The 20,281-nt window shown below is 43.2% G+C and overlaps 2 protein-coding genes across 5 annotated transcripts in view; both read right to left on the reverse strand.

Annotated features, from left to right (window-relative positions):
* Positions 1–2,970: 2,970 nt before the first annotated feature.
* gjd4 (gap junction protein delta 4) lies at positions 2,971–8,761 on the reverse strand. Its single transcript, XM_065007733.1, has 2 exons — positions 8,270–8,761; positions 2,971–7,621 (listed from the first exon to the last, which is right to left on the reverse strand). Exons 1-2 carry the CDS (start codon positions 8,331–8,333, stop codon positions 6,405–6,407), a joined length of 1,281 nt encoding a protein of 426 aa, XP_064863805.1. The 5' UTR covers positions 8,334–8,761; the 3' UTR covers positions 2,971–6,404.
* Positions 8,762–11,623: 2,862 nt separating this feature from the next.
* ccny (cyclin Y) overlaps positions 11,624–20,281 on the reverse strand; it is a 61,231-nt gene continuing 52,573 nt past the window's right edge. For all 4 annotated transcript variants that reach the window (XM_029626685.2, XM_029626683.2, XM_029626684.2 and 1 more), the window contains 2 exons: positions 16,171–16,333; positions 11,624–15,189 (listed from right to left, as the gene is read on the reverse strand). In XM_029626685.2, the coding sequence (XP_029482545.1) occupies positions 15,073–15,189; positions 16,171–16,333 (280 nt within the window). In that variant the 3' untranslated portion in view covers positions 11,624–15,072. The remainder of the gene's footprint in view (positions 15,190–16,170; positions 16,334–20,281) is intronic.

Genomic DNA, 20,281 nt, shown 5'->3' on the forward strand with positions numbered 1-20,281 from the left:
TCTAGGGTTACTCCAAGCAGTTTAGTCATCTCAACTTACTCACTTTCCACATGATTTATTATAAGTTTTAGTTGAGATTTAGGGTTTAGTGAGTGTTTAGTTCCAAATACAACGCTTTTAGTTTTAGAAATATTTAGGGCTAACTTATTCCTTGCCTCCCACTCTGAAACTAACTGCAGCTCTTTGTTAAGTGTTGCAGACATTTCAGTCACTGTAGTAGCTGACGTGTATAGTGTTGAGTCATCCGCATACATAGACACTCTGGCTTTACTCAAAGTTAGTGGCATGCGTTAGTAAAAATTGAAAAAAGCAAGGGGCCTAAACAGCTACCCTGGGGAATTCCTTATTCTAACTGGATTATATTTGAGAGGCTTCCATTAAAAGAACACCCTCTGTGTTCTGTTAGACAAGTAACTCTTTATCCACATTATAGCAGGGGGTGTAAAGCCATAACACATACGTTTTTTCAGCAGCAGACTATGATCGATAGTGTCAAAAGCTGCACTGAAGTCTAACAAGACAGCCCCCACAATTATTTTATCATCAATTTCTCTCAGCCAATCATCAGTCACTTGTATAAGTGTTGTGTTTGTTGAGTGTCCTTCCCTATAAGCATGCTGAAATTCTGTTGTCAATTTGTTTACTGTGAAATAGCATTGTATCTGGTCAATCACAATTTTTTCCAGAAGTTTACAAAGGATTTGTAAGACATGAAGGTCAGTCAATCTGGATAATTTCAAGAACTTTGAAAGTTTCTTCAAGTGCAGAAGCAAAAACCATCAAGCGCTATGATGAAACTGGCTCTCACGAGTACCACCACAGGAAAAGAAGACCCAGAGGTATCTCTGCTGAAAAGGATTAGTTCATTAGAGTTAACTGCACCTCAGATTGCAGCCCAAATAAATGCTTCAGAGTTCAAGTAACAGACACATCTCAACATCAACTGTTAAGAGGAGACTGCGTGAGTCAAGCCTTCATGGTCCAATTGCTGCAAAGAAACCCTACTAAAGGACACCAATAAGAAGAACAGACTTGCTTGTTCCAAGAAACACAAGCAATGGACATTAGAACGGTGGAAATCTGTCCTTTGAAATGTTTGTTTCCAACTGCAGTGTCTTTGTGAGACGCAGAGTAGGTGATCGGATGATCTACGCATGTGTGGTTTCCACAGTGAAGAATGGAGGAGGTGGTGTGATGATGCTTTTCTGGTGACACTGTTAGTGATTTATTTATAATTCAAGGCACAGTTAACTAGCATGGCGGCTACCACAGTAGGAAATAGTACAAATAAATAAAACCCCTTGAATGAATAGGTGTGTCCAAACTGTTGACAGGTACTGTATGTATATATACATATAAATAAATATATATATAGTGTTCCCTTTATTTTTTTGAGCAGTGTATAGCAATATATCTATATATCTATATATAGTACAAATAAATAAAAACCCTTGAATGAATAGGTGTAAATATATATACATATATATATATATATAAATAAATATATACATACAGTACTAGAGTGAAAGCAACACAATGCAACTCCAAGTCAATCACACTTCTGTGAAATCAAACTGTCCACTTAGGAAGCAACACTGATTGACAATAAATTTCACATGCTGTTGTGCAAATGGAATAGACAACAGGTGGAAATTATAGGCAATTAGCAAGACACCCCCAATAAAGGAGTGGTTCTGCAGGTGGTTCCTATGCTTCCTGGCTGATGTTTTGGTCATTTTTGAATGCTGGCGGTGCTTTCACTCTAGTCTCTACCAGGAGACAGGCCAGTACATCAGGAGATGTGGAGGAGGCCGTAGGAGGGCAACAACCCAGCAGCAGGACCACTACCTCCGCCTTTGTGCAAGGAGGAGCAGTGCCAGAGCCCTGCAAAATGACCTCCAGCAGGCCACAAATGTGCATGTGTCTGCTCAAACAGTCAGAAACAGACTCCATGAGGGTGGTATGAGGGCCTGACGTCCACAGGTAGGGGTTGTGTTTACAGCCCAACACCGTGCAGGACGTTTGGCATTTGCCAGAGAACACCAAGATTGGCAAATTCGCCACTGGCGCCCTGTGCTCTTCACAGATGAAAGCAGGTTCACACTGAGCACATGTGACAGACGTGACAGAGTCTGGAGATGCCGTGGAGAATGTTCTGCTGCCTGCAACATCCTCCAGCATGACCGGTTTGGCGGTGGGTCAGTCATGGTGTGGGGTGGCATTTCTTTGGGGGGCACACAGCACGCCAGAGGTAGCCTGACTGCCATTAGGTACCGAGATGAGATCCTCAGACCCCTTGTGAGACCATATGCTGGTGCGGTTGGCCCGGGGTTCCTCCTAATGCAAGACAATGCTAGACCTCATGTGGCTGGAGTGTGATAGCAGTTCCTGCAAGAGGAAGGCATTGATGCTATGGACTGGCCCGCCCGTTCCCCAGACCTGAATCCAATTGAGCACATCTGGGACATCATGTCTCGCTCCATCCACCAACCAACTCCTGGACAGTTGCACCACAGACTGTCCAGGAGTTGGCGGATGCTTTAGTCCAGGTCTGGGAGGAGATCCCTCAGGAGACCATCCGCCACCTCATCAGGAGCATGCCCAGGCATTGTAGGGAGGTCTTACAGGCACGTGGAGGCCACACACACTACTGAGCCTCATTTTGACTTGTTTTAAGGACATTACATCAAAGTTGGATCAGCCTGTAGTGTGGTTTTCCACTTTAATTTTGAGTGTGACTCCAAATCCAGACCTCCATGGGTTGATACATTTGATTTCCATTAACCATTTTTGTGTGATTTTGTTGTCAACACATTCAACTATGTAAAGAAAAAAGTATTTTGTTATTTTAGTGTGCCCTTTATTTTTTTGAGCAGTATATATATATATATATATATATATATATATATATATATATACTCTGAATCTGAAAGCTGAGGAAGAAAGGCTTTGATCTTCTATCAACGCAGCACTGTCTCACATTCACTCAGACTGAATGAACTGAACCCATAGAGTTCATCAAATATAAATATATATAAACATTGATATTTATCATCATAAATAAAGTATTATGAGGTGGTTAGATACCAAATTGGTATGATTTTAAATGACAAAAATACTTAATGTTTCATACCACTGGGGGGCAGTGGGGTGTTACAAGAAAACATCCAAACAAATTCTATATCTAGTCTTAAAAAAACAACATTATTCCATTATATCACAGACCTTATTTCAGTAAAGGATACCTCATGATTTGATATTTCTAATAATCTTTTGTCAGCTGACTTTCAGTGTAAACACTAAGATACAAATACTAGGCCAGGGCATAGCTCTTCAGTTGACCATGGCAAACAGATAATGAAACAACTATTATGAAATCAATTGTTGAAAGAATGTGGCCGTACAATAAAGTAGTTATAACACAGTAATAAATAGTCATCTGTAGAGACCCAAAATCACCTGTAGTAGTCACTTCACAGACTCTTGATTGCATCGAATGGCCTCCAAACCCATTTCACCCAACCAATCATAACACCAATGAAAGAGGGGAATGAATGCCTGCTTTCATGCTAATACAAACAAATAAAAACGATTTTAAAAATGCAAAAAACCTGCAAAAAGTAGACGAAGACAGAAGGAAACGAACGTCCGTTTCGTCTCTAATACAAACAAATAAAACACTTTTATAATTGTACATCCTGTTTCACAGAACTCATTTATCTGCAACAAGTACCCTAGACGAAGACAGATCATATGACATCAAGCATCTCACCAGAGAGGAGTTGAGCTTATTGCCCTATGGCGCTGAGCTCAGTTCACTCACATTACAGTGTCGTTAGAGACTCCAGTGAGGTAGGAGCAAGCTTTGTTGTCACCTTCAAAGGGACCATAGGAGGAGACATAATGGCAAATCAAGATCAAGAGCTATCCCTTTACACAGAGGTTCACCCCATGGCCAAATCAGATTGTACCCCAATCTATGGGGATCATTTATAACTGGGCGGTGGTATACAGTGCAATCCTTTGTTGGTTAGTCACTGGTTAAACACATGTTTAGATATGTTTAGAAATACGTATAACGTGCTTTATGACCTGTATCTGACAGTCACAATGACGACGACTGGATTCTTTGCCCTAGAAAATAAATCATTGTATAACAAAACAATGACATATAACCTTTTCGAGAGAAAAATAAATGACATCTCAACAAAAGCTATTTTAAACCAAAGGACATGTCAGCCAAGGCAAAGGCTAATAAAACACTAAACAGTCATGCTCTGACAGGGTTCTGACAATGAGTAAAAGGAATCAAATGCTTCTTTCATGACATACTACGATTGACAGTCAGCCACAAGTAAAGGCACACTGCACCGTGCACACACCGACTCTCACAAATGAATCTGACCGTCGAGGTGAAACAAGCGCTACAATGACACACTGAAGGGCAGGCAGCTAGGTAGGCCACATCAAGTTTACATCCCAAATGGAAACCTATTCTCTATTTAGTGCACTACTTTCGACCTACCCCATAGGGCTCTGGCCAAATGTAGTGCACTATATAGGGCTCCCGAGTGGCGCAGCGGTCTAAGGCACTGCATCTCAGTGCTAGAGGTGTCACTACAGACCCTGGTTTGATCCCGGGCCTTATCACAACCGGCCATGATCTGGAGTCCCATAGGGCGGCGCACAATTGGCCCAGCATCGCCCGGGTTAGGGGAGGGTTTGGCCGAGGTAGGCCATCGTTGAAAATAATATTTTTTTCCATAACTGACTTGCCTAGTTAAATAAAGGTTAAATAAAAATATTATAAGTATAGGGAGTAGGGTTCCATTTGGGATGCAGCTCTAGTAGTGTCCAGTTGAGTTACACCCTGCACCACCTCACTCTATTTCCAGACTCTGTATATGTCTGAAGCCCTCAGAGGCCTTGAAATAGAGTGACAATCTATCTCCATAAATACAGATTCCAACTGTGGAAGATTCCAACTGTGAATGGGCCATATCTGAGGGGAAGTATATCCTCCAGACCTGGGTTCAAATTCTATTCTAAATCAAATACATTGAGCCTGCGTGAAATGCCAGAGGCAGAAGGTTTGAAGTTTTGGGACTATTCTGTTGGTTCTATTAAGCCAGGCAAGCTCAATAAAGCACAGAAAGTATTTGAAATTACTTTGAATGTTATTTGATGCCAGGTCTGGTATATCATTCCCTACTGAAGACCCTGGCCTGGAGGAGTAGCACCTTTCAGGGTCATTGTCTTTTAACTCGACCTGACCACCTGACCTTGTGTCCATCCAAACACGTCTCCATCCGCAGGCTGTATGTACATGTCCACCTTGACCCCAGAGCTAAGAGCTAGGCTCTACAGTCATCTTTGACCTTTGACCTAGCTGGGGGCAGGGCCAGGACAGGTCAAGGCCTGTCTTTGTTTACTGACAGTGATAGGGGATCTAACGTAGACAGAGAGAACAGGTGGACAGAACAGTTATAGCTTTTTACTAAAGGTTTTACTGAAGGACACTCGGCTATAATGATAGGCACCAAGGCAGTGAGTCCCTGGCAGTAAGATAGTATCCACGACTTGATTATCTTCTCTCTGCATCATCCTAAAAGAATATACATTATACAGTTTATGGCAACGCACTGATGGTATAATAACACCATAACTATGTGCATTTTTCACATGGTCAAATGACAGACACGTATTTCATGTAATTATCCTGGTGTGAAAGCGTAGTCTGAATGTCAGAATGAACTTCAGTCTTACAGCACACAATGGGCCTAAAGGATTTTCATTTCTCCAACAGTTGCTGCTGTATTAGCCACATAAGAATCTGTCACCACATCCCACAGAAGCAGGTGGGTTTGATCCTGACATTCTCACCCGCGTTTGGGAGTAGTGAACTACATCTAGTTCAACTAGTAATGTAACTGCCCTTTGCAGTAGCTCGGTGGTAGTTGAACTACATTCAATTCTTGGCAGTGTTTTTTTGTATTACATTTATGTAGTGGTTAACTATTTAAGTAGGCAATCATTTCCTTTCTTTTTGGCATCAGAACTTTCTAGTTCTCACTTGAAACATTGTTTTTGTGTTATTATCCGACTCCAGAGTGATCTGTTCTTGCAATATGTAGTCTATGATACTTCATATTTAGATATGATTTATCATGAAGTAGTTTGGATGTAGTGAACTACTTCTTCAAAGTAACTTTAGTTAAGTTAATTATATTTTTAAGGGTTGCTTTAGTGTAGCTTAATTGAGTTATTTCAGTGTGAAGTAATTGTTAACTTCGTAAACTATATTTTCAGAGTAGCTTCCCCAACACTGGTTCTCACGTCTCCATCATGGAAATAAATAAAATCACTCTCCTCAGAGCTGCAGCTCTCGCATCATCTCAGTCCAATCAAACCCACTCAGACCTCTTCTCCTGGCCCTCGCTGTTGTTGGACTGCAAGTCCGAGGCTGTCATCTCTACCAGGGTGTACTGACCCACTCTCCTGGTGCACACCGCTGTTCCTGGTGGGACGCCCGCAGCGGTTGCCGTTGGGGGGCACAGGTTCCGTCGTGGGGGCGGGGGCGGTTTGAGGCGACTGCGTTTGCAAACCCTGATGGACCTGGGTGTCCCGATGGGCTCTACAGGGCACAGAGCCACCTCGCTCCCCTCTGCTTCGGGGCCCTCCTCCTGGGCTGCAGGGTAGAGGTTGTTCTCATTGGTGTTGGCGCCTGGATGCCCCGAGGAGAAACTAGAGCCACAGCGAGGGGCAGAGGTGTTCTCAGCCTCCCCCAGATGGGGATAGGCTCCTTGGTCAGCAGTGCTGGACTTACTGGCTCCTCTCTTCCGGAAGGTTATAGGTTCCACCACCAGGTTCTGGGGAAGTAGAGGGATGTTAGCCTCCACGCCTCTGCTCCCCCCGCTGGAGGGGAGGTAGTACTGCTCCTCCTCGTACATCTTCTCCACCAACATCTTCCTTTTGGTCTTCTGCGTCACCGAGCGCTTGATGGCGCAGATGAGATCAGCCAAGTTGAGTAATAACGACAGGGCTCCGGCCCCCAGCATGAAGTTCAGCATGACCGTCTTCTCCGTGGGCCTGGAGATGTAGCAGTCTACCTGAGTGGTGCAGGGAGTCTGCTGGCACAGGAACCTCCTGGGGATATAGAACCCAAACAGGTAGTAGTGGGCCACCCCAAACCCGGCCTCCAGCAGTATCCTGAACAGAAGATGGAGGGTGTATGCTCCTGTGAAGCACTGACTCCTGCCGTGCTGCGCCTGGATGGCTGTCTTGGCCAGGGCCATCTTCCTGAATGACTCCTGCTGGATCTGGTAGAGCGGTTCAGCTCCAACTCTATCTGAGGGGTCAGTAGTGTCGATGGTGAGGCGTGATGTGACTTTATGGATGACGTAGGTAACGAAGATGATGTATGGGAGACAGAGAACGAGCAGCTGAACAAGCCAGTAGCGGAACAGAGAGATAGGAGCGAAGATGTCGTAGCAGACGTTAGCACAGCCCGGCTGGATGGTGTTACACACAAAGCGTTCCTGTTCATCTTGGTAGAGGGGGTATCCTGCAAAGAGCAGGACCAGGATCCTCAGTAAAATCATCAGGATCAACCAGATCTTCCCTGGAAGACAGTGAAGGTGAAGTAAAGAATGTCAGAGTTAGTCACGACCACTCACACTGGCTATTTATATTGCAATAAATATTGCAGATATATTGAAATCACGTAGTTTAATTTAATTTCATATTGCAGGACTGGTAAAGTCTTAAATTATTTTTAACTGCTAATAATAAATGTGTTAATCAGCTTACCAAGAAAATATATCTTGCCTGTACATTTTCATCAAAATTGTTAGGTATTTTGGGGAATATCAATATATTCGAAATGGAAAATATCCCGAAATGTAAAACTTTAAAACAGAATTTTGTCTGACAGGGAGTTTAGTAAGTTGCACTTATTTGACCTATATGGGTCAAACATTTGTCAATCATTCATACTGAACAGATAGGGGAAAGTTCTCACCTTGAGTTTGAGCTTAGACAGGCTGACAGACATTGGCATTCTGATGATCTATTCTATGAGCCCTTGCCAGATGTCAAATCAAACCAATGGAAGGATATAACTTCCAGAATTGACAGAACTGCATAAAACATACATAATCATATATGCAAAGCAAACTGATGTTCTCTCTGATATTTTCTGATTGACAATATTTTACAATGACAAATCCAGTCCGCATTCCGCTCAGTGAAAGATCCACAAGATACTCACCTACAAGCGTTATGTTGTGGTTTAGACAGATGAAGACCACCTCGGAAGCGCTCTGTCTGCCCATGTTAGCAGATGATGATGATGAAGGCCCTCTGAAGCCACACTGTTGCCCTCCAGGCTTGTCTGAGCCTCTTCTCCTCCTCGATCACCAGGACACTGTCCACTCTAACCTGCCTCCAAACCAGGGCAAAAATGGATCCACAGGAGCCAGTGACCTCCAGGTGAGCAGATTAACGAGACACTCGAGTCCAGTTCGAACAGATGAATCTCTCTTCATTTAGAATAGCACAATCACTCTTCTAGAATCTACATCAGCCAGTCAGCTCCAGGTGATCAGATAGAATAGGTGGCTAGTTTCTCCTAACACAACGGATACAAATCTGAACATCTTCCCAAATTCTTGAGTCTCCAGAGTCCGTACACCTCCAGAGTCCGTGGAGTCGACCGTGCCTGACGTCAGCCCAACGTCAGCCCCGTCTTGCCTCTGGTCTCTTCCCAATGTCTGTCCTGTCCCAGCGACCACTGTCCTCAGACAACAGAACAGGAGATGGGAGTGAGCCCCATTGTAAGGGTTATTCTTACCCACCAGTTAAGAGAGGCATGTCCACCATCCTGGCATTGCTGAGATATTTTGGTGGCTGGCTGGGTGTCCTTCCAGGAGAATAACAAGCTGCAGGATTACTCATTCAAGTTGCCGTATTAAGTACTCAAGCACAATGGAAAGCATTTCAAAGCTAGTCCCAATCTATATCCCTGCCAAGGACATCGAGGGTCCATGTGGCATCTTCTTCACATTGTCATGTTGGCTGGATACCATGGTGAATGATGAATTGTGTTGAATCGGGATAATTCATGGCAATTTTTAAAATGGCTTTTGTGTGAGACTTGAAGAAAAAAAAACTCTGGAATTATATATAATAAACAAAAGGATAGACGGAAAGCAAGGATGGAAGCTTTAACCGTTGCCATGGGAAAGAAGGACCACATTGGTATTCCCCTGTATTGTTGCCTTGCTGTCATAAATCCTTTCATCCTCTCAGAGAAGCACATCTGTACTGGACACATAGCATGGGGTACAGACTAGGCTTGCCCCATTAATGACTGGAGATTTATGCTGATTAGCATTGGCAGATGCCAGGCAATAAGCAGTCATAAAGTCACCTGCTCGCCCGTCCATCATCACTACTCTGGACGGCTCTGACTTAGAATACGTGGACAACTACAAATACCTGGTTGTCTGGTTAGACTGTAAACTCTCCTTCCAGACTCACATTAAGCATCTCCAATGCTAAATTAAATCTAGAATCGGCTTCCTATATCGCAACAAAGCATCCTTCACTCATGCTGCCAAACATACCCTCGTAAAACTGACCATCCTACAGATCCTCGACTTCAGTGATGTCATCTATAAAATAGCCTCCAACACTCTACTCAACAAACTGGATGCAGTCTATCACAGTGCCATCCGTTTTGTCACCAAAGCCCCATACACTACCCACCATTGCGACCGGTACGCTCTCGTTGGTTGGCCCTCGCGTCATACTCGTCGCCAAACCCACTGGCTACAGGTTATCTACAAGTCTCTGCTAGGTAAAGGCCTGCCTTATCTCAGCTCACTGGTCACCATAGCAGTACCCACTCGTAGCACGCGCTCCAGCAGGTATATCTCACTGGTCACCCCCAAAGCCAATTCCTCCTTTGGTTGTCTTTCCTTCCAGTTCTCTGCTGCCCATGACTGGAACAAATTGCAAAAACCTCTGAAGCTGGAGACTCACATCTCCCTCACTAGCTTTAAGCACCAGCTGTCAGAGCAGTTTACAGATCACTGCACCTGTACTTAGCCCATCTGTAAACAGCCCATCTATCTACCTACCTCATCCCCATACTGATATTTATTTATTTACTTTGCTCCTTTGCACCCCAGTATCTCTACCTGCAAATTCATCTTCTGCCGATCTACCATTCCAGTGTTTAATTGCTATATTGTAATTACTTCGCCACCATGGCCTATTTATTTCCTTAACTTACCTCATTTGCACTCACTGTATATAGACTTTTTGTTTTCTTTTGTTCTACTGTATTATTGACTGTATGTTTTGTTTATTCCATGTGTAACTCTGTGTTGTTGTATGTGTCAAATTGCTACGCTTTATCTTGGCCAGGTCGCAGTTGCAAATGAGAACTTGTTCTCAACTAGCCGACCTGGTCAAATAAAGGTGAAACAAAAACAAATAAACATAAACAAAGAGTTCCAGTTATTATCAGGTACTTGTGTGGAAACATGTTCCATGTGTGGAGGCGGCTCTGTGGGGATGAAGTTACGGGCTGTGGTGAATACCCAGGGGGATTTAGGTTGAGCGTGGGGGGGCATTGCATGTGCGTCTGTATGTGTGTTTGAGGACTGCAGTGGATTTGCTGTAAATTTCTGTAAAACACGGGAAATTACTTATTTTAAAAAGGTTGGGAAACAGGTTAGCACGTTGCTATTTGAAAGGCTCCATTCGATCAGCAAACGTGCACGTTAAGGATACACAATGGCCATCCTAAAAGAAATGGACCAAAGGAATACATTTACTTTGTGGTGGGCATCACCAGTCAGTTGAACAGATTGTATTGCTTTGGTCCTTGTTCAACCTCATTGGCTTGTAATAAAGGTAGGATCTTTTAAACTGATTATCATCTCTCCCTCAGCTTGGTAGACTTATTAATATCATACCCACACATCACTTGAACCAATATTTCATCAAATGAACCTTTTCCCTGTGTAACATATTAGTACTCCTGGCTGGTTGTGCGCAGAGATGGTCCTGCAGGTGTGTGTTTATAAGAAATGTGGCAGCATGTTATTCATTAGCCTACAGCTCTCCTTCAGTAAATGTCACGGCAGAGAATCAATTGACTAGCGCAGCAATTACCACTCAGTATTTGAAATGTAAATCTGGGCTAATATATGGGGGATTATCCACGGTCCTTAGTGACAATGTGACTGTGCGAGTGTAAAATAGAGAGCTTTTCTGGCTTTTAAATCTTTGCTTCTTAGGAACATAATCGTGGTCTCTCTTCCAGGGCTGCTCAATCAGAGACACCGATAGACGTGCCAAGTAGCCCTGACCACCACAGAACCGAAGCAAGGTTCATAGTCAAATGGGTGACACTGTGGTATACAGTTGACATGGAGACGCGTACAGCATAAACAGGAGCCCCCATTGAAAATGGAACGGATACCGTTCAAGTACAGCAAAAAAACAATGACAAAGTATTTATAAAAGATGATATAAAACACAGGGACTGACATATGCATATGAAGACTTGACGAATGCTACATCGTCACGCCCAAGTAAAGTGACACCGTGGTATTTTTATTGCAAGGTTTAAACGTTTATTTATTGTGCAGGTTTCTAAACATTGCTTCTGAACTGGGCACATCAGTTAAACTAAAATCATAGTTAGAACAGTCCATATAGGGAGAGAGACCGCGGCTTATTCAGACTCCAGTCCCTTAGGGTTGTTGGTCCTGGGATCAATTCTTAGAATGTAGGCTACAATTAACTAAGAGATTAGTACTCAAAAAGATACAGACTAACCACATTGGGCAAACTGAGAACAGGGACAAACAACATAAAACAGCAATAAAATCACAGAAATAAACTATAAAACAAAACGTAAAAACAAAGTTCACACAACTACAGCAGTTTCTTTCATTAGCACAGGAAATCATTGACAACTGAGAGTTGCATTGGTAAATCCTAACATTGTCGTAGAAGAGATAGAAAGAGAAAAGGTAGAAGAAGTAAAAACTCTATGCAGAGGTAGAGTCTAGTGCACACGACTATCACCCCAGTCACTAGCCTAGGTTATACCACAGGCTCGGGCCCATAGAGCATGAGGAGTTCATTTTCATCAGACTGTATGCACACACACATACATACAATAAATAAGATATACAATCTTAAAAATACCTCTACTGTCTCCTCACGACAACGCCTGTTTCTTCTCGCCCGAAGACATTTGCACTCCAGTCGCTCAGTCACAGCGCCATAGAAAGCAAAAGTTCCGTTTCAGAGTCCCCACATCATTCCAACAGTTCCATTTCAGAGTCCCCACATCATTTCAACAGTTCCGTTTCAGAGTCCCCACATCATTCCAACAGTTCCGTTTCAGAGTCCCCACATCATTCCAACAGTTCCGTTTCAGAGTCCCCACATCATTCCAACAGTTCCGTTTCAGAGTCCCCACATCATTCCAACAGTTCCGTTTCAGAGTCCCCACATCATTCCAACAGTTCCGTTTCAGAGTCCCCACATCATTCCAACGGTTCTGTTTCCAAGGCCATGCCATTCCAACAGTTCCGTTTCAGAGTCCTTATACCATTCCGATCACGTGCAAAGGGGATCTATATCACAACAATACATATTCCAAGGCTAATCCTTCATTGTCTGATACTTTGGTTCAACTCCATCCCTTTTTACATATGAAAGTGAAACATCTGGCAGATAGTTGGTCCTGATGAATGGTTTGAATGAATGCTGATTGGTATTCACGGAATGCTATCAAATAAAACTATGAAAACAACAACTGTAGAGACCCTTGATAAGGAATTGCTTTTCTCTTTTCAATAGTTAAGATTGCTTAAGAGTGGGGAAACACCGTGAACTCAACTTTAAAATAAAACAGCATCAAGAACAAGAGGAATGTTTCACTTACATACCTGGTTTTGCAACAGGGATATCATAAAACCATGTAACACTGAAAACATCATTCATACGGACACAGAAAATGTATGTACGATAATATGAGAGAGTCTAACAGAACGGCCTCAATTCAATGTTTGAGTGTGAAAAACACATGAACACATCATTCACTGTAGTTTATCTGAGCTATGCAAACTTGATATGAAAAACTAGATCCTGACAAAGACTCAAATTCCTTCCAATGGTCTTACTATCTAGATTCTAGATAAAATAATACCAGCTTCCATATAACCAATAGTTCTAAACTCTCCTCATATCTGGTATAGTAAGACATTGCATTTTTTTTAAAATGTAAATACTGATCAGATATTTATAAATATTTCACCCCAATTCTCCATGTTTGAAAGTTAATGTGTTCTTTGTCTGCACACTGATATTTTATATACACTGTACAAAATCAATTAATTTGCTAAATAATTATATTTGATTTATTCCTAATGGTTTTGTGAACAGTGTTTGTTAATAAATAAACGTCCTTTTGTTCTAATATACTGTAGGACATTTTTAGAAATACATTTCCAATATATTGAAGAATCATCATGCAAATTGGCTTTCTGAAATTAGGTTTCTGCTGTTTCTTTAGGAGTTGGAAGATCAGTCATTTAAAAAAGAAACACTCATGTTACACTAGCATGTTACACTAGCATGTTACACTAGCATGTTACACTAGCATGTTACACTAGCATGTTACACTAGCATGTTACACTAGCATGTTACACTAGCATGTTACAGGCACCACCGGTCAGAACAACGGCAGTGAATACACTATATGGATGTTCAAACTCACCATTTTGTCTTACTTATACTAGTTATTTCCTGTTCTTGGAAGCTGTTTTTCTCCTTTCTATTCGAGGGCTTGTCCTTCAAACTCATCCCAGTACGTCATTCGAGACCTAGCATGAAACAAAGTGGGACATGAATATTGCTTGGCGTGAGCGGAATGTTCACTGGAATGTTTCACTGTGGTAGTATCCCAAATGCCTACCCTATGGGCCCTGGTCAAAAGTAGTGCACTATATAGTGAAAAGGGTGCCATTTGGGGACGCAGCCTGTATCATTTTGGCAATGAGAAAGAGAGAGATAGAACTAATGTGTGAAATAGTTTTAGCTAATCATCACTCAGTGGCAAATTGGTATAGCTAGAGATAGAAGGGAATGCAATTAAAGATAAAGATCATTTTGTTCACCTTCAACTGAACTTCATTTATCAGTCTTATCGCCCGAATTAAGTTATTCTTCAAATGTCTGTCTTCCTTTACTGTGTATCTCTCACTTCACTTTCCCTCTCTTGGTGTCTTTATGTAAATGTAAATACAAAACGGTTGCCATTTTAAACTCAAACACAGGTGCAGTTTGTTGAACGTTACAGAGAAAGAAAAACCCTTGAGGTTTTGGCAGTTTGATTTCATTGCAACCAAACACAGTAAGAATAACACTTGATGAGCTCTTGTTACTGCCTCCAAGGAAAGTAGAGACATTTCTATATTTCAGGAATGTGTACAAATTAGGTTTGCCTGTTACCTGGGAAAAAAACATTGTGCTTTAGAGAGGAATTTGCTGAAATCCTTGAAAATCATAGGAATGTGCAGTATACCCGAGCGATTTCTTCTCTATACAAGACAGTCAACCTTTAAAATGGCTATTGGAATGCTTTTGATTGAGTTTATGGGTTATTATTCTAGGATTTTTCAAATCTTTCCACTGTCTCTTGATCTTTCCAATGTTCTTTTAATCTTTTCCCATCTGGCCACTGCTCTTCTGCCATTGGTCACCAAGTCACCTGTAGGACTCAAGTTCAACTTCAGACAACCAGAGGGACAACTTGTATGTACAGTACACAAGTGGACCATCAGAGCAACAATAATACTTATTATCCACAAAAGTGCCAGCAGGTCATTTCTGTGTGAAACAAACCACACAGACGCAACTGGACAACTGAGTTCTGAGTCTAAGTTCTCCTGCCCTAACCCTTGACCTCCCAGGCCAGGCAGCCATGTCATGTCTCCGTCATGGTGGATGCGCTGTCCCTCCTCTTGGTGGCGAAGGACGCTGTTAGGATATGATGGCCGGATTCCACCTCACCACCGCCAGATTGTCTGCACTCACAGACCTCTTCTTGGCCGCTTTCCTCAAGTCTTTATACTTGTCATCACACAACCTGGAGATGGCCTGAGACATGGAAAAATGCACAATAAGACATAGAATAATATACAACATAATTCACTTTAATGTTCATGTACACAGAGCTACATAAACTACAATGGAAGTCTAATAACAAAAATTTAGGGAAATTCATAATTCTGCTCTGAAACAGAGCAAGATCACTTATTATCATCTTTGGTGGCATTTCTTTAACAAGTCAGATCAATATCGAATACGATCCGAAACTCTGCCCGTTTCCCTCTCCAGTGATCAGTGTACCAGCAGATAAGCAGTACTATTACAGCTCCACTGACAGAGAACGGAGAACGACACGACGCCTCAACCAGCATCCACACCACAAGGGCTCATTTCAGACCTTAATTGCCCAGCGGAGAGGCAGGGGGACGGGGAAGGAGGGATGAGGAGGAAGAGCGGATGGGAGAGAAGAGGGTCGCTGGTGCTGCTGGGGAGATAATTACATGGCAACGAATGCCGCCTCACGTCCTCCGTCACAGACACAAAACGAACGCAGAGAACACACCACCACCTCTGTCAAATGCACACTGTGCTCACTGCCCACTAATTAGCAGGCTATATCTTGCCATTGTGTTTGTGCATCCTCCAGCCATGTTTTACAGAGTTAATATCTTGATGAAAGGGGAAGGAGAAAAGCTCCCTCTGGAGCACAAATTAATGATAAGAAATTGTACATGCTGTTTTCAAAGAGGCTTCAATTAGTTGGCGATGACAGTAGTAGCAGTGGTAGCAGTGTCTATAAACAAGTAGCATTGTGTAGGTCCTTTGAATGCTGTCAACGAAAACAAGATCAGCATCCTCACAGCTGATGGGATGGTGGAGAAGCAGCGACTGTATGCGCCACTGCGACTCACCTCTAGTTTCTGAGCCTTGTCCCTGCTCAGTGGCTCCAGAGGTAAGCTGAGGTTGTTGGGCCTCGGCCATGGAGCGCAGGTCGAAGTAGTACTTAGCGTAAACACTACTGCGACTCACCTCTAGTTTCTGAGCCTTGTCCCTGCTCAGTGGCTCCAGAGGGAAGCTGAGGTTGTTGGCCTCGGCCATGGAGCGCAGGTCGAAGTAGTACTTAGCGTAAACACTAGACGGAACGTTGATGTTGAACTGCAGCAGCTCCAGAAACTGACGCTCCAGCTCATTCCTTCATACGGAGAGAGAGAGAGACAGAGAGACAGAAAGAAATGATCACCAGTCAGTGTCTTGAACTGATGTTTAAAGAAGAACTAAACAACTGAAAAAGAGACGTCACCAACTGTCTTATGTGCTAAGCTTTTAGAATTATACAAAATTACAGACTCCATGGTATCAAGTCAATTAACTGTGGTTGCAGCTTAGCTTTGATTGGTTTCAGTTGATCGTTTCCCCTGACCGACTGTTTCTCTGACATCCGTGAGACAGCCTAATTTGTCAGTCTGTGTCTCTGTAGCAAAGCCCCGGTCTTTGATTCACAAGGTTAAAGACGTCTGCTACACCAAGCATCGGGCTTTTCTCACCACCTACATAGATATTCTAATTCATGCAGCAACAGACAAGCTAAATTTAGCCAGCCGTGGAGTGGTGGAGGCTCTGCCTAATAAAACTCCTCTCCTCCTCCTACTCCTCAGAGAGAGAGAGAGAGAGACCAAGAGAAAGAATCTCATGCATTTGTTTTGGGTTCAGGGCTATGTTCTATGAGCCCACTGAGAGGGGGTCGTGACAACAAGCAGTCTTAAAACTAACTGTGTACTCAGGATGGGTCAATAGGTTTACTGGTGGCTACACATTCAAGGTGTCGGATAACGTCTCTAAATAATCCACATAGTCTGTTTGTGATTCATTTTGGGTAAGGAGGTCAAAACCCCAGTGGCCTGTGGCCTTAGTTAACTATTGTCTACCAGGCTATGAGACTTCAGACTGTACCCATGCCGCAGATACCGCCTGTCTGAAAACACGCCAGTCCCAACCACAGCTCAAGACCCCAGCCCCTGGCCCAGCCCTAATCTCAGCTCAAGCTCTAGGCTCAACCCTAGCCCCAGTCTCAGGTCCAGCCCCTGTCGCAGCCCTATACCCAAGCCCCAGCCCTGGGAACCAGACTGGGGGAAGCAGAGTCATGCCTGATTCCAAAACACTGGACTGTCCCAACACCGACTAAACCACCACTGACCCCATATCAAGATTATTCTGAGTTCACAACGCAAAATGTCCCCGACAGTTCCCAGCACTGAGTGGCGTTGGCAGTAGAGCATGAGATTAGCGATGGGCATTTGTCCCCGACTGTTCCCAGCACCGAGTGGGGTTGGCAGTAGAGCATGAGATTAGGGATGGGCATTTGTCCCCGACTGTTCCCAGCACTGAGTGGCGTTGGCAGTAGAGCATGAGATTAGGGATGGGCATTTGTCCCCGACTGTTCCCAGCACCGAATGGGGTTGGCAGTAGAGCATGAGATTAGGGATGGGCATTTGTCCCCGACTGTTCCCAGCACCGAGTGGGGTTGGCAGTAGAGCATGAGATTAGGGATGGGCATTTGTCCCTGACTGTTCCCAACACTGAGTGGGGTTGGCAGTAGAGCATGAGATTAGGGATGGGCATTCGTCCCCGACTGTTCCCAGCACTGAGTGGGGTTGGCAGTAGAGCATGAGATTAGGGATGGGCATTTGTCCCCGACTGTTCCCAGCACTGAGTGGGGTTGGCAGTAGAGCATGAGATTAGGGATGGGCATTTGTCCCCGACTGTTCCCAGCACCGAGTGGGGTTGGCAGTAGAGCATGAGATTAGGGATGGGCATTTGTCCCTGACTGTTCCCAACACTGAGTGGGGTTGGCAGTAGAGCATGAGATTAGGGATGGGCATTCGTCCCCGACTGTTCCCAGCACTGAGTGGGGTTGGCAGTAGAGCATGAGATTAGGGATGGGCATTTGTCCCCGACTGTTCCCAGCACTGAGTGGGGTTGGCAGTAGAGCATGAGATTAGGGATGGGCATTTGTATAGATATATATATACACAGTTGAAGTTGGAAGTTTACATACACTTAGGTTGGAGTCATTAAAACTCCTTTTTCAACCACTCCACAAATTTCTGGTTAACAAACTATAGTTTTGGCAAGTCGGTTAGGACATCTACTTTGTGCATGACACAAGTAATTTTTCCAACAATTGTTTACAGACAGATCCCTTCACTTATAATTTACTGTATCACAAATCCAGTGGGTCAGAAGTTTACATACACCAAGTTGACTGTGCCTTTAAACAGCTTGAAAAATTCCAGAAAATTATGTCATGGCTTTAGAAGCTTCTGATGGGCTAATTTATTTATTTTTTATTTTTACCTTTATTTAACTAGGCAAGTCAGTTAAGAACAAATTCTTATTTTCAATGACGGCCTAGGAACAGTGGCTGTTCAGGGGCAGAACGACAGATTTGTACCTTGTCAGCTCGGGGGTTTGAACTTGCAACCTTCCGGTTGCTAGTCCACCGCTCTAACCACTAGGCTACCCTGCCGCCCCCTTGACATAATTTGAGTCAATTGGAGGTGTACCTGTGGATGTATTTCATGGCCTACCTTCAAAATCAGTGCCTCTTTGCTTGACATCATGGGAAAATCAAAAGAAAATCAGCCCTCAGAAAAAGACCTCAGAAAAAAATATATAGACCTCCTCAAGTCTGGTTCATCCTTGGGAGCAATTTCCAAACGCCTGAAGGTACCATCTGTACAAACAATAGTACGCGAGTATAAACACCATGGGACCATGCAGCCGTCATACCGCTCAGGAAGGAGACGCGTTCTGTCTCCTAGAGATGAACGCACTTTGGTGCGAAAAGTGCAAATCAATCACAGAACAACAGCAAAGGACCTTGTGAAGATGCTGGAGGAAACACGTGCAAAAGTATCTATATCCACAGTAAAAAAAAGTCCTATATCAACATAACCTGCAAGGCCGCTCAGCAAGAAAGAAACCACTGCTCCAAAACCGCCATAAAAAAGCCAGACTACGGTTTGCAACTGCACATGGGGACAAAGATCGTACTTCTTCGAGAAATGTCCTCTGGTCTGATGAAACAAAAATAGAACTGTTTGGCCATAATGACCATCGTTATGTTTGGAGGAAAAAGGGTGAGGCTTGCGAGCCGAAGAACACCATCCCAAACATGAAGCACGGGGGTGGCAGCATCATGTTGGGGGGTGCTTTGTTTCAGGAGTGACTGGTGCACTTCACAAAATAGATGGCATCATGAGGAAAACAAATTATATGGATGTATTGAAGCAACATCTCAAGACATCAGTCAGGAAGTTAAAGCTTGGTCGCAAATGGGTCTTCCAAATGGACAATGACCCCAAGCATACTTCCAAAGTTGTGGCAAAATGGCTTAAGGACAACAAAGTCAAGGTATTGAGGTGGCCATCACAAAGCCCTGACCTCATATAGAAAATGTGTGGGCAGAACTGAAAAAGCGTGTGCGAGCAAGGAGGCCTACAAACCTGAGTTACACCAACTCTGTCAGAAGGAATGGGCCAAAATTCACCCAACTTATTATGGGAAGCTTGTGGAAGGTTACCCAAAACGTTTGACCCAAGTATAAACAATTTAAAGGCAATGCTACCAAATACTAACTGAGTGTATGTAAACTTCTGACCCACTGGGAATGTGACGAAAGAAATAAAAGCTGAAATAAATCACTCTGCTATTATTCTGACATTTCACATTCTTAATATAAAGTGGGGATCCTAACTGACCTAAAACAGGGAATTTTTACTTGGATTAAATGTCAGGAATTGTGAAAACTGAGTTTAAATGTATTTGGTTAAGGTGTATGCAAACTTCCGACTTCAACTGTATATATAAAAAGTTATAGATAAGTCAATAAAAAAGAAAGTGCCATTTAAGATTCATTTATTGAAACTGTAATATCAACTGGTTATATTATATCGTGGAACACAATCTTCAAAAGGCAGGAACATCAGCAGTGACCCTTGCTTGTAGAAGCCTATGGCTGTGCAATGGCATAGCCTTGTTTTATTAATTTAGCAGACAAGATGCCCTTATTTCCTGAGCCTTTATTACAGTCAAAAAGCACATATTTTATAGTAAAAAAACATGATGTAATATAACAGAA

This window comes from Oncorhynchus nerka, linkage group LG22 (genome assembly GCF_034236695.1).
Source record: "Oncorhynchus nerka isolate Pitt River linkage group LG22, Oner_Uvic_2.0, whole genome shotgun sequence".
NCBI classification, from domain to species: Eukaryota; Metazoa; Chordata; class Actinopteri; order Salmoniformes; family Salmonidae; genus Oncorhynchus; species Oncorhynchus nerka.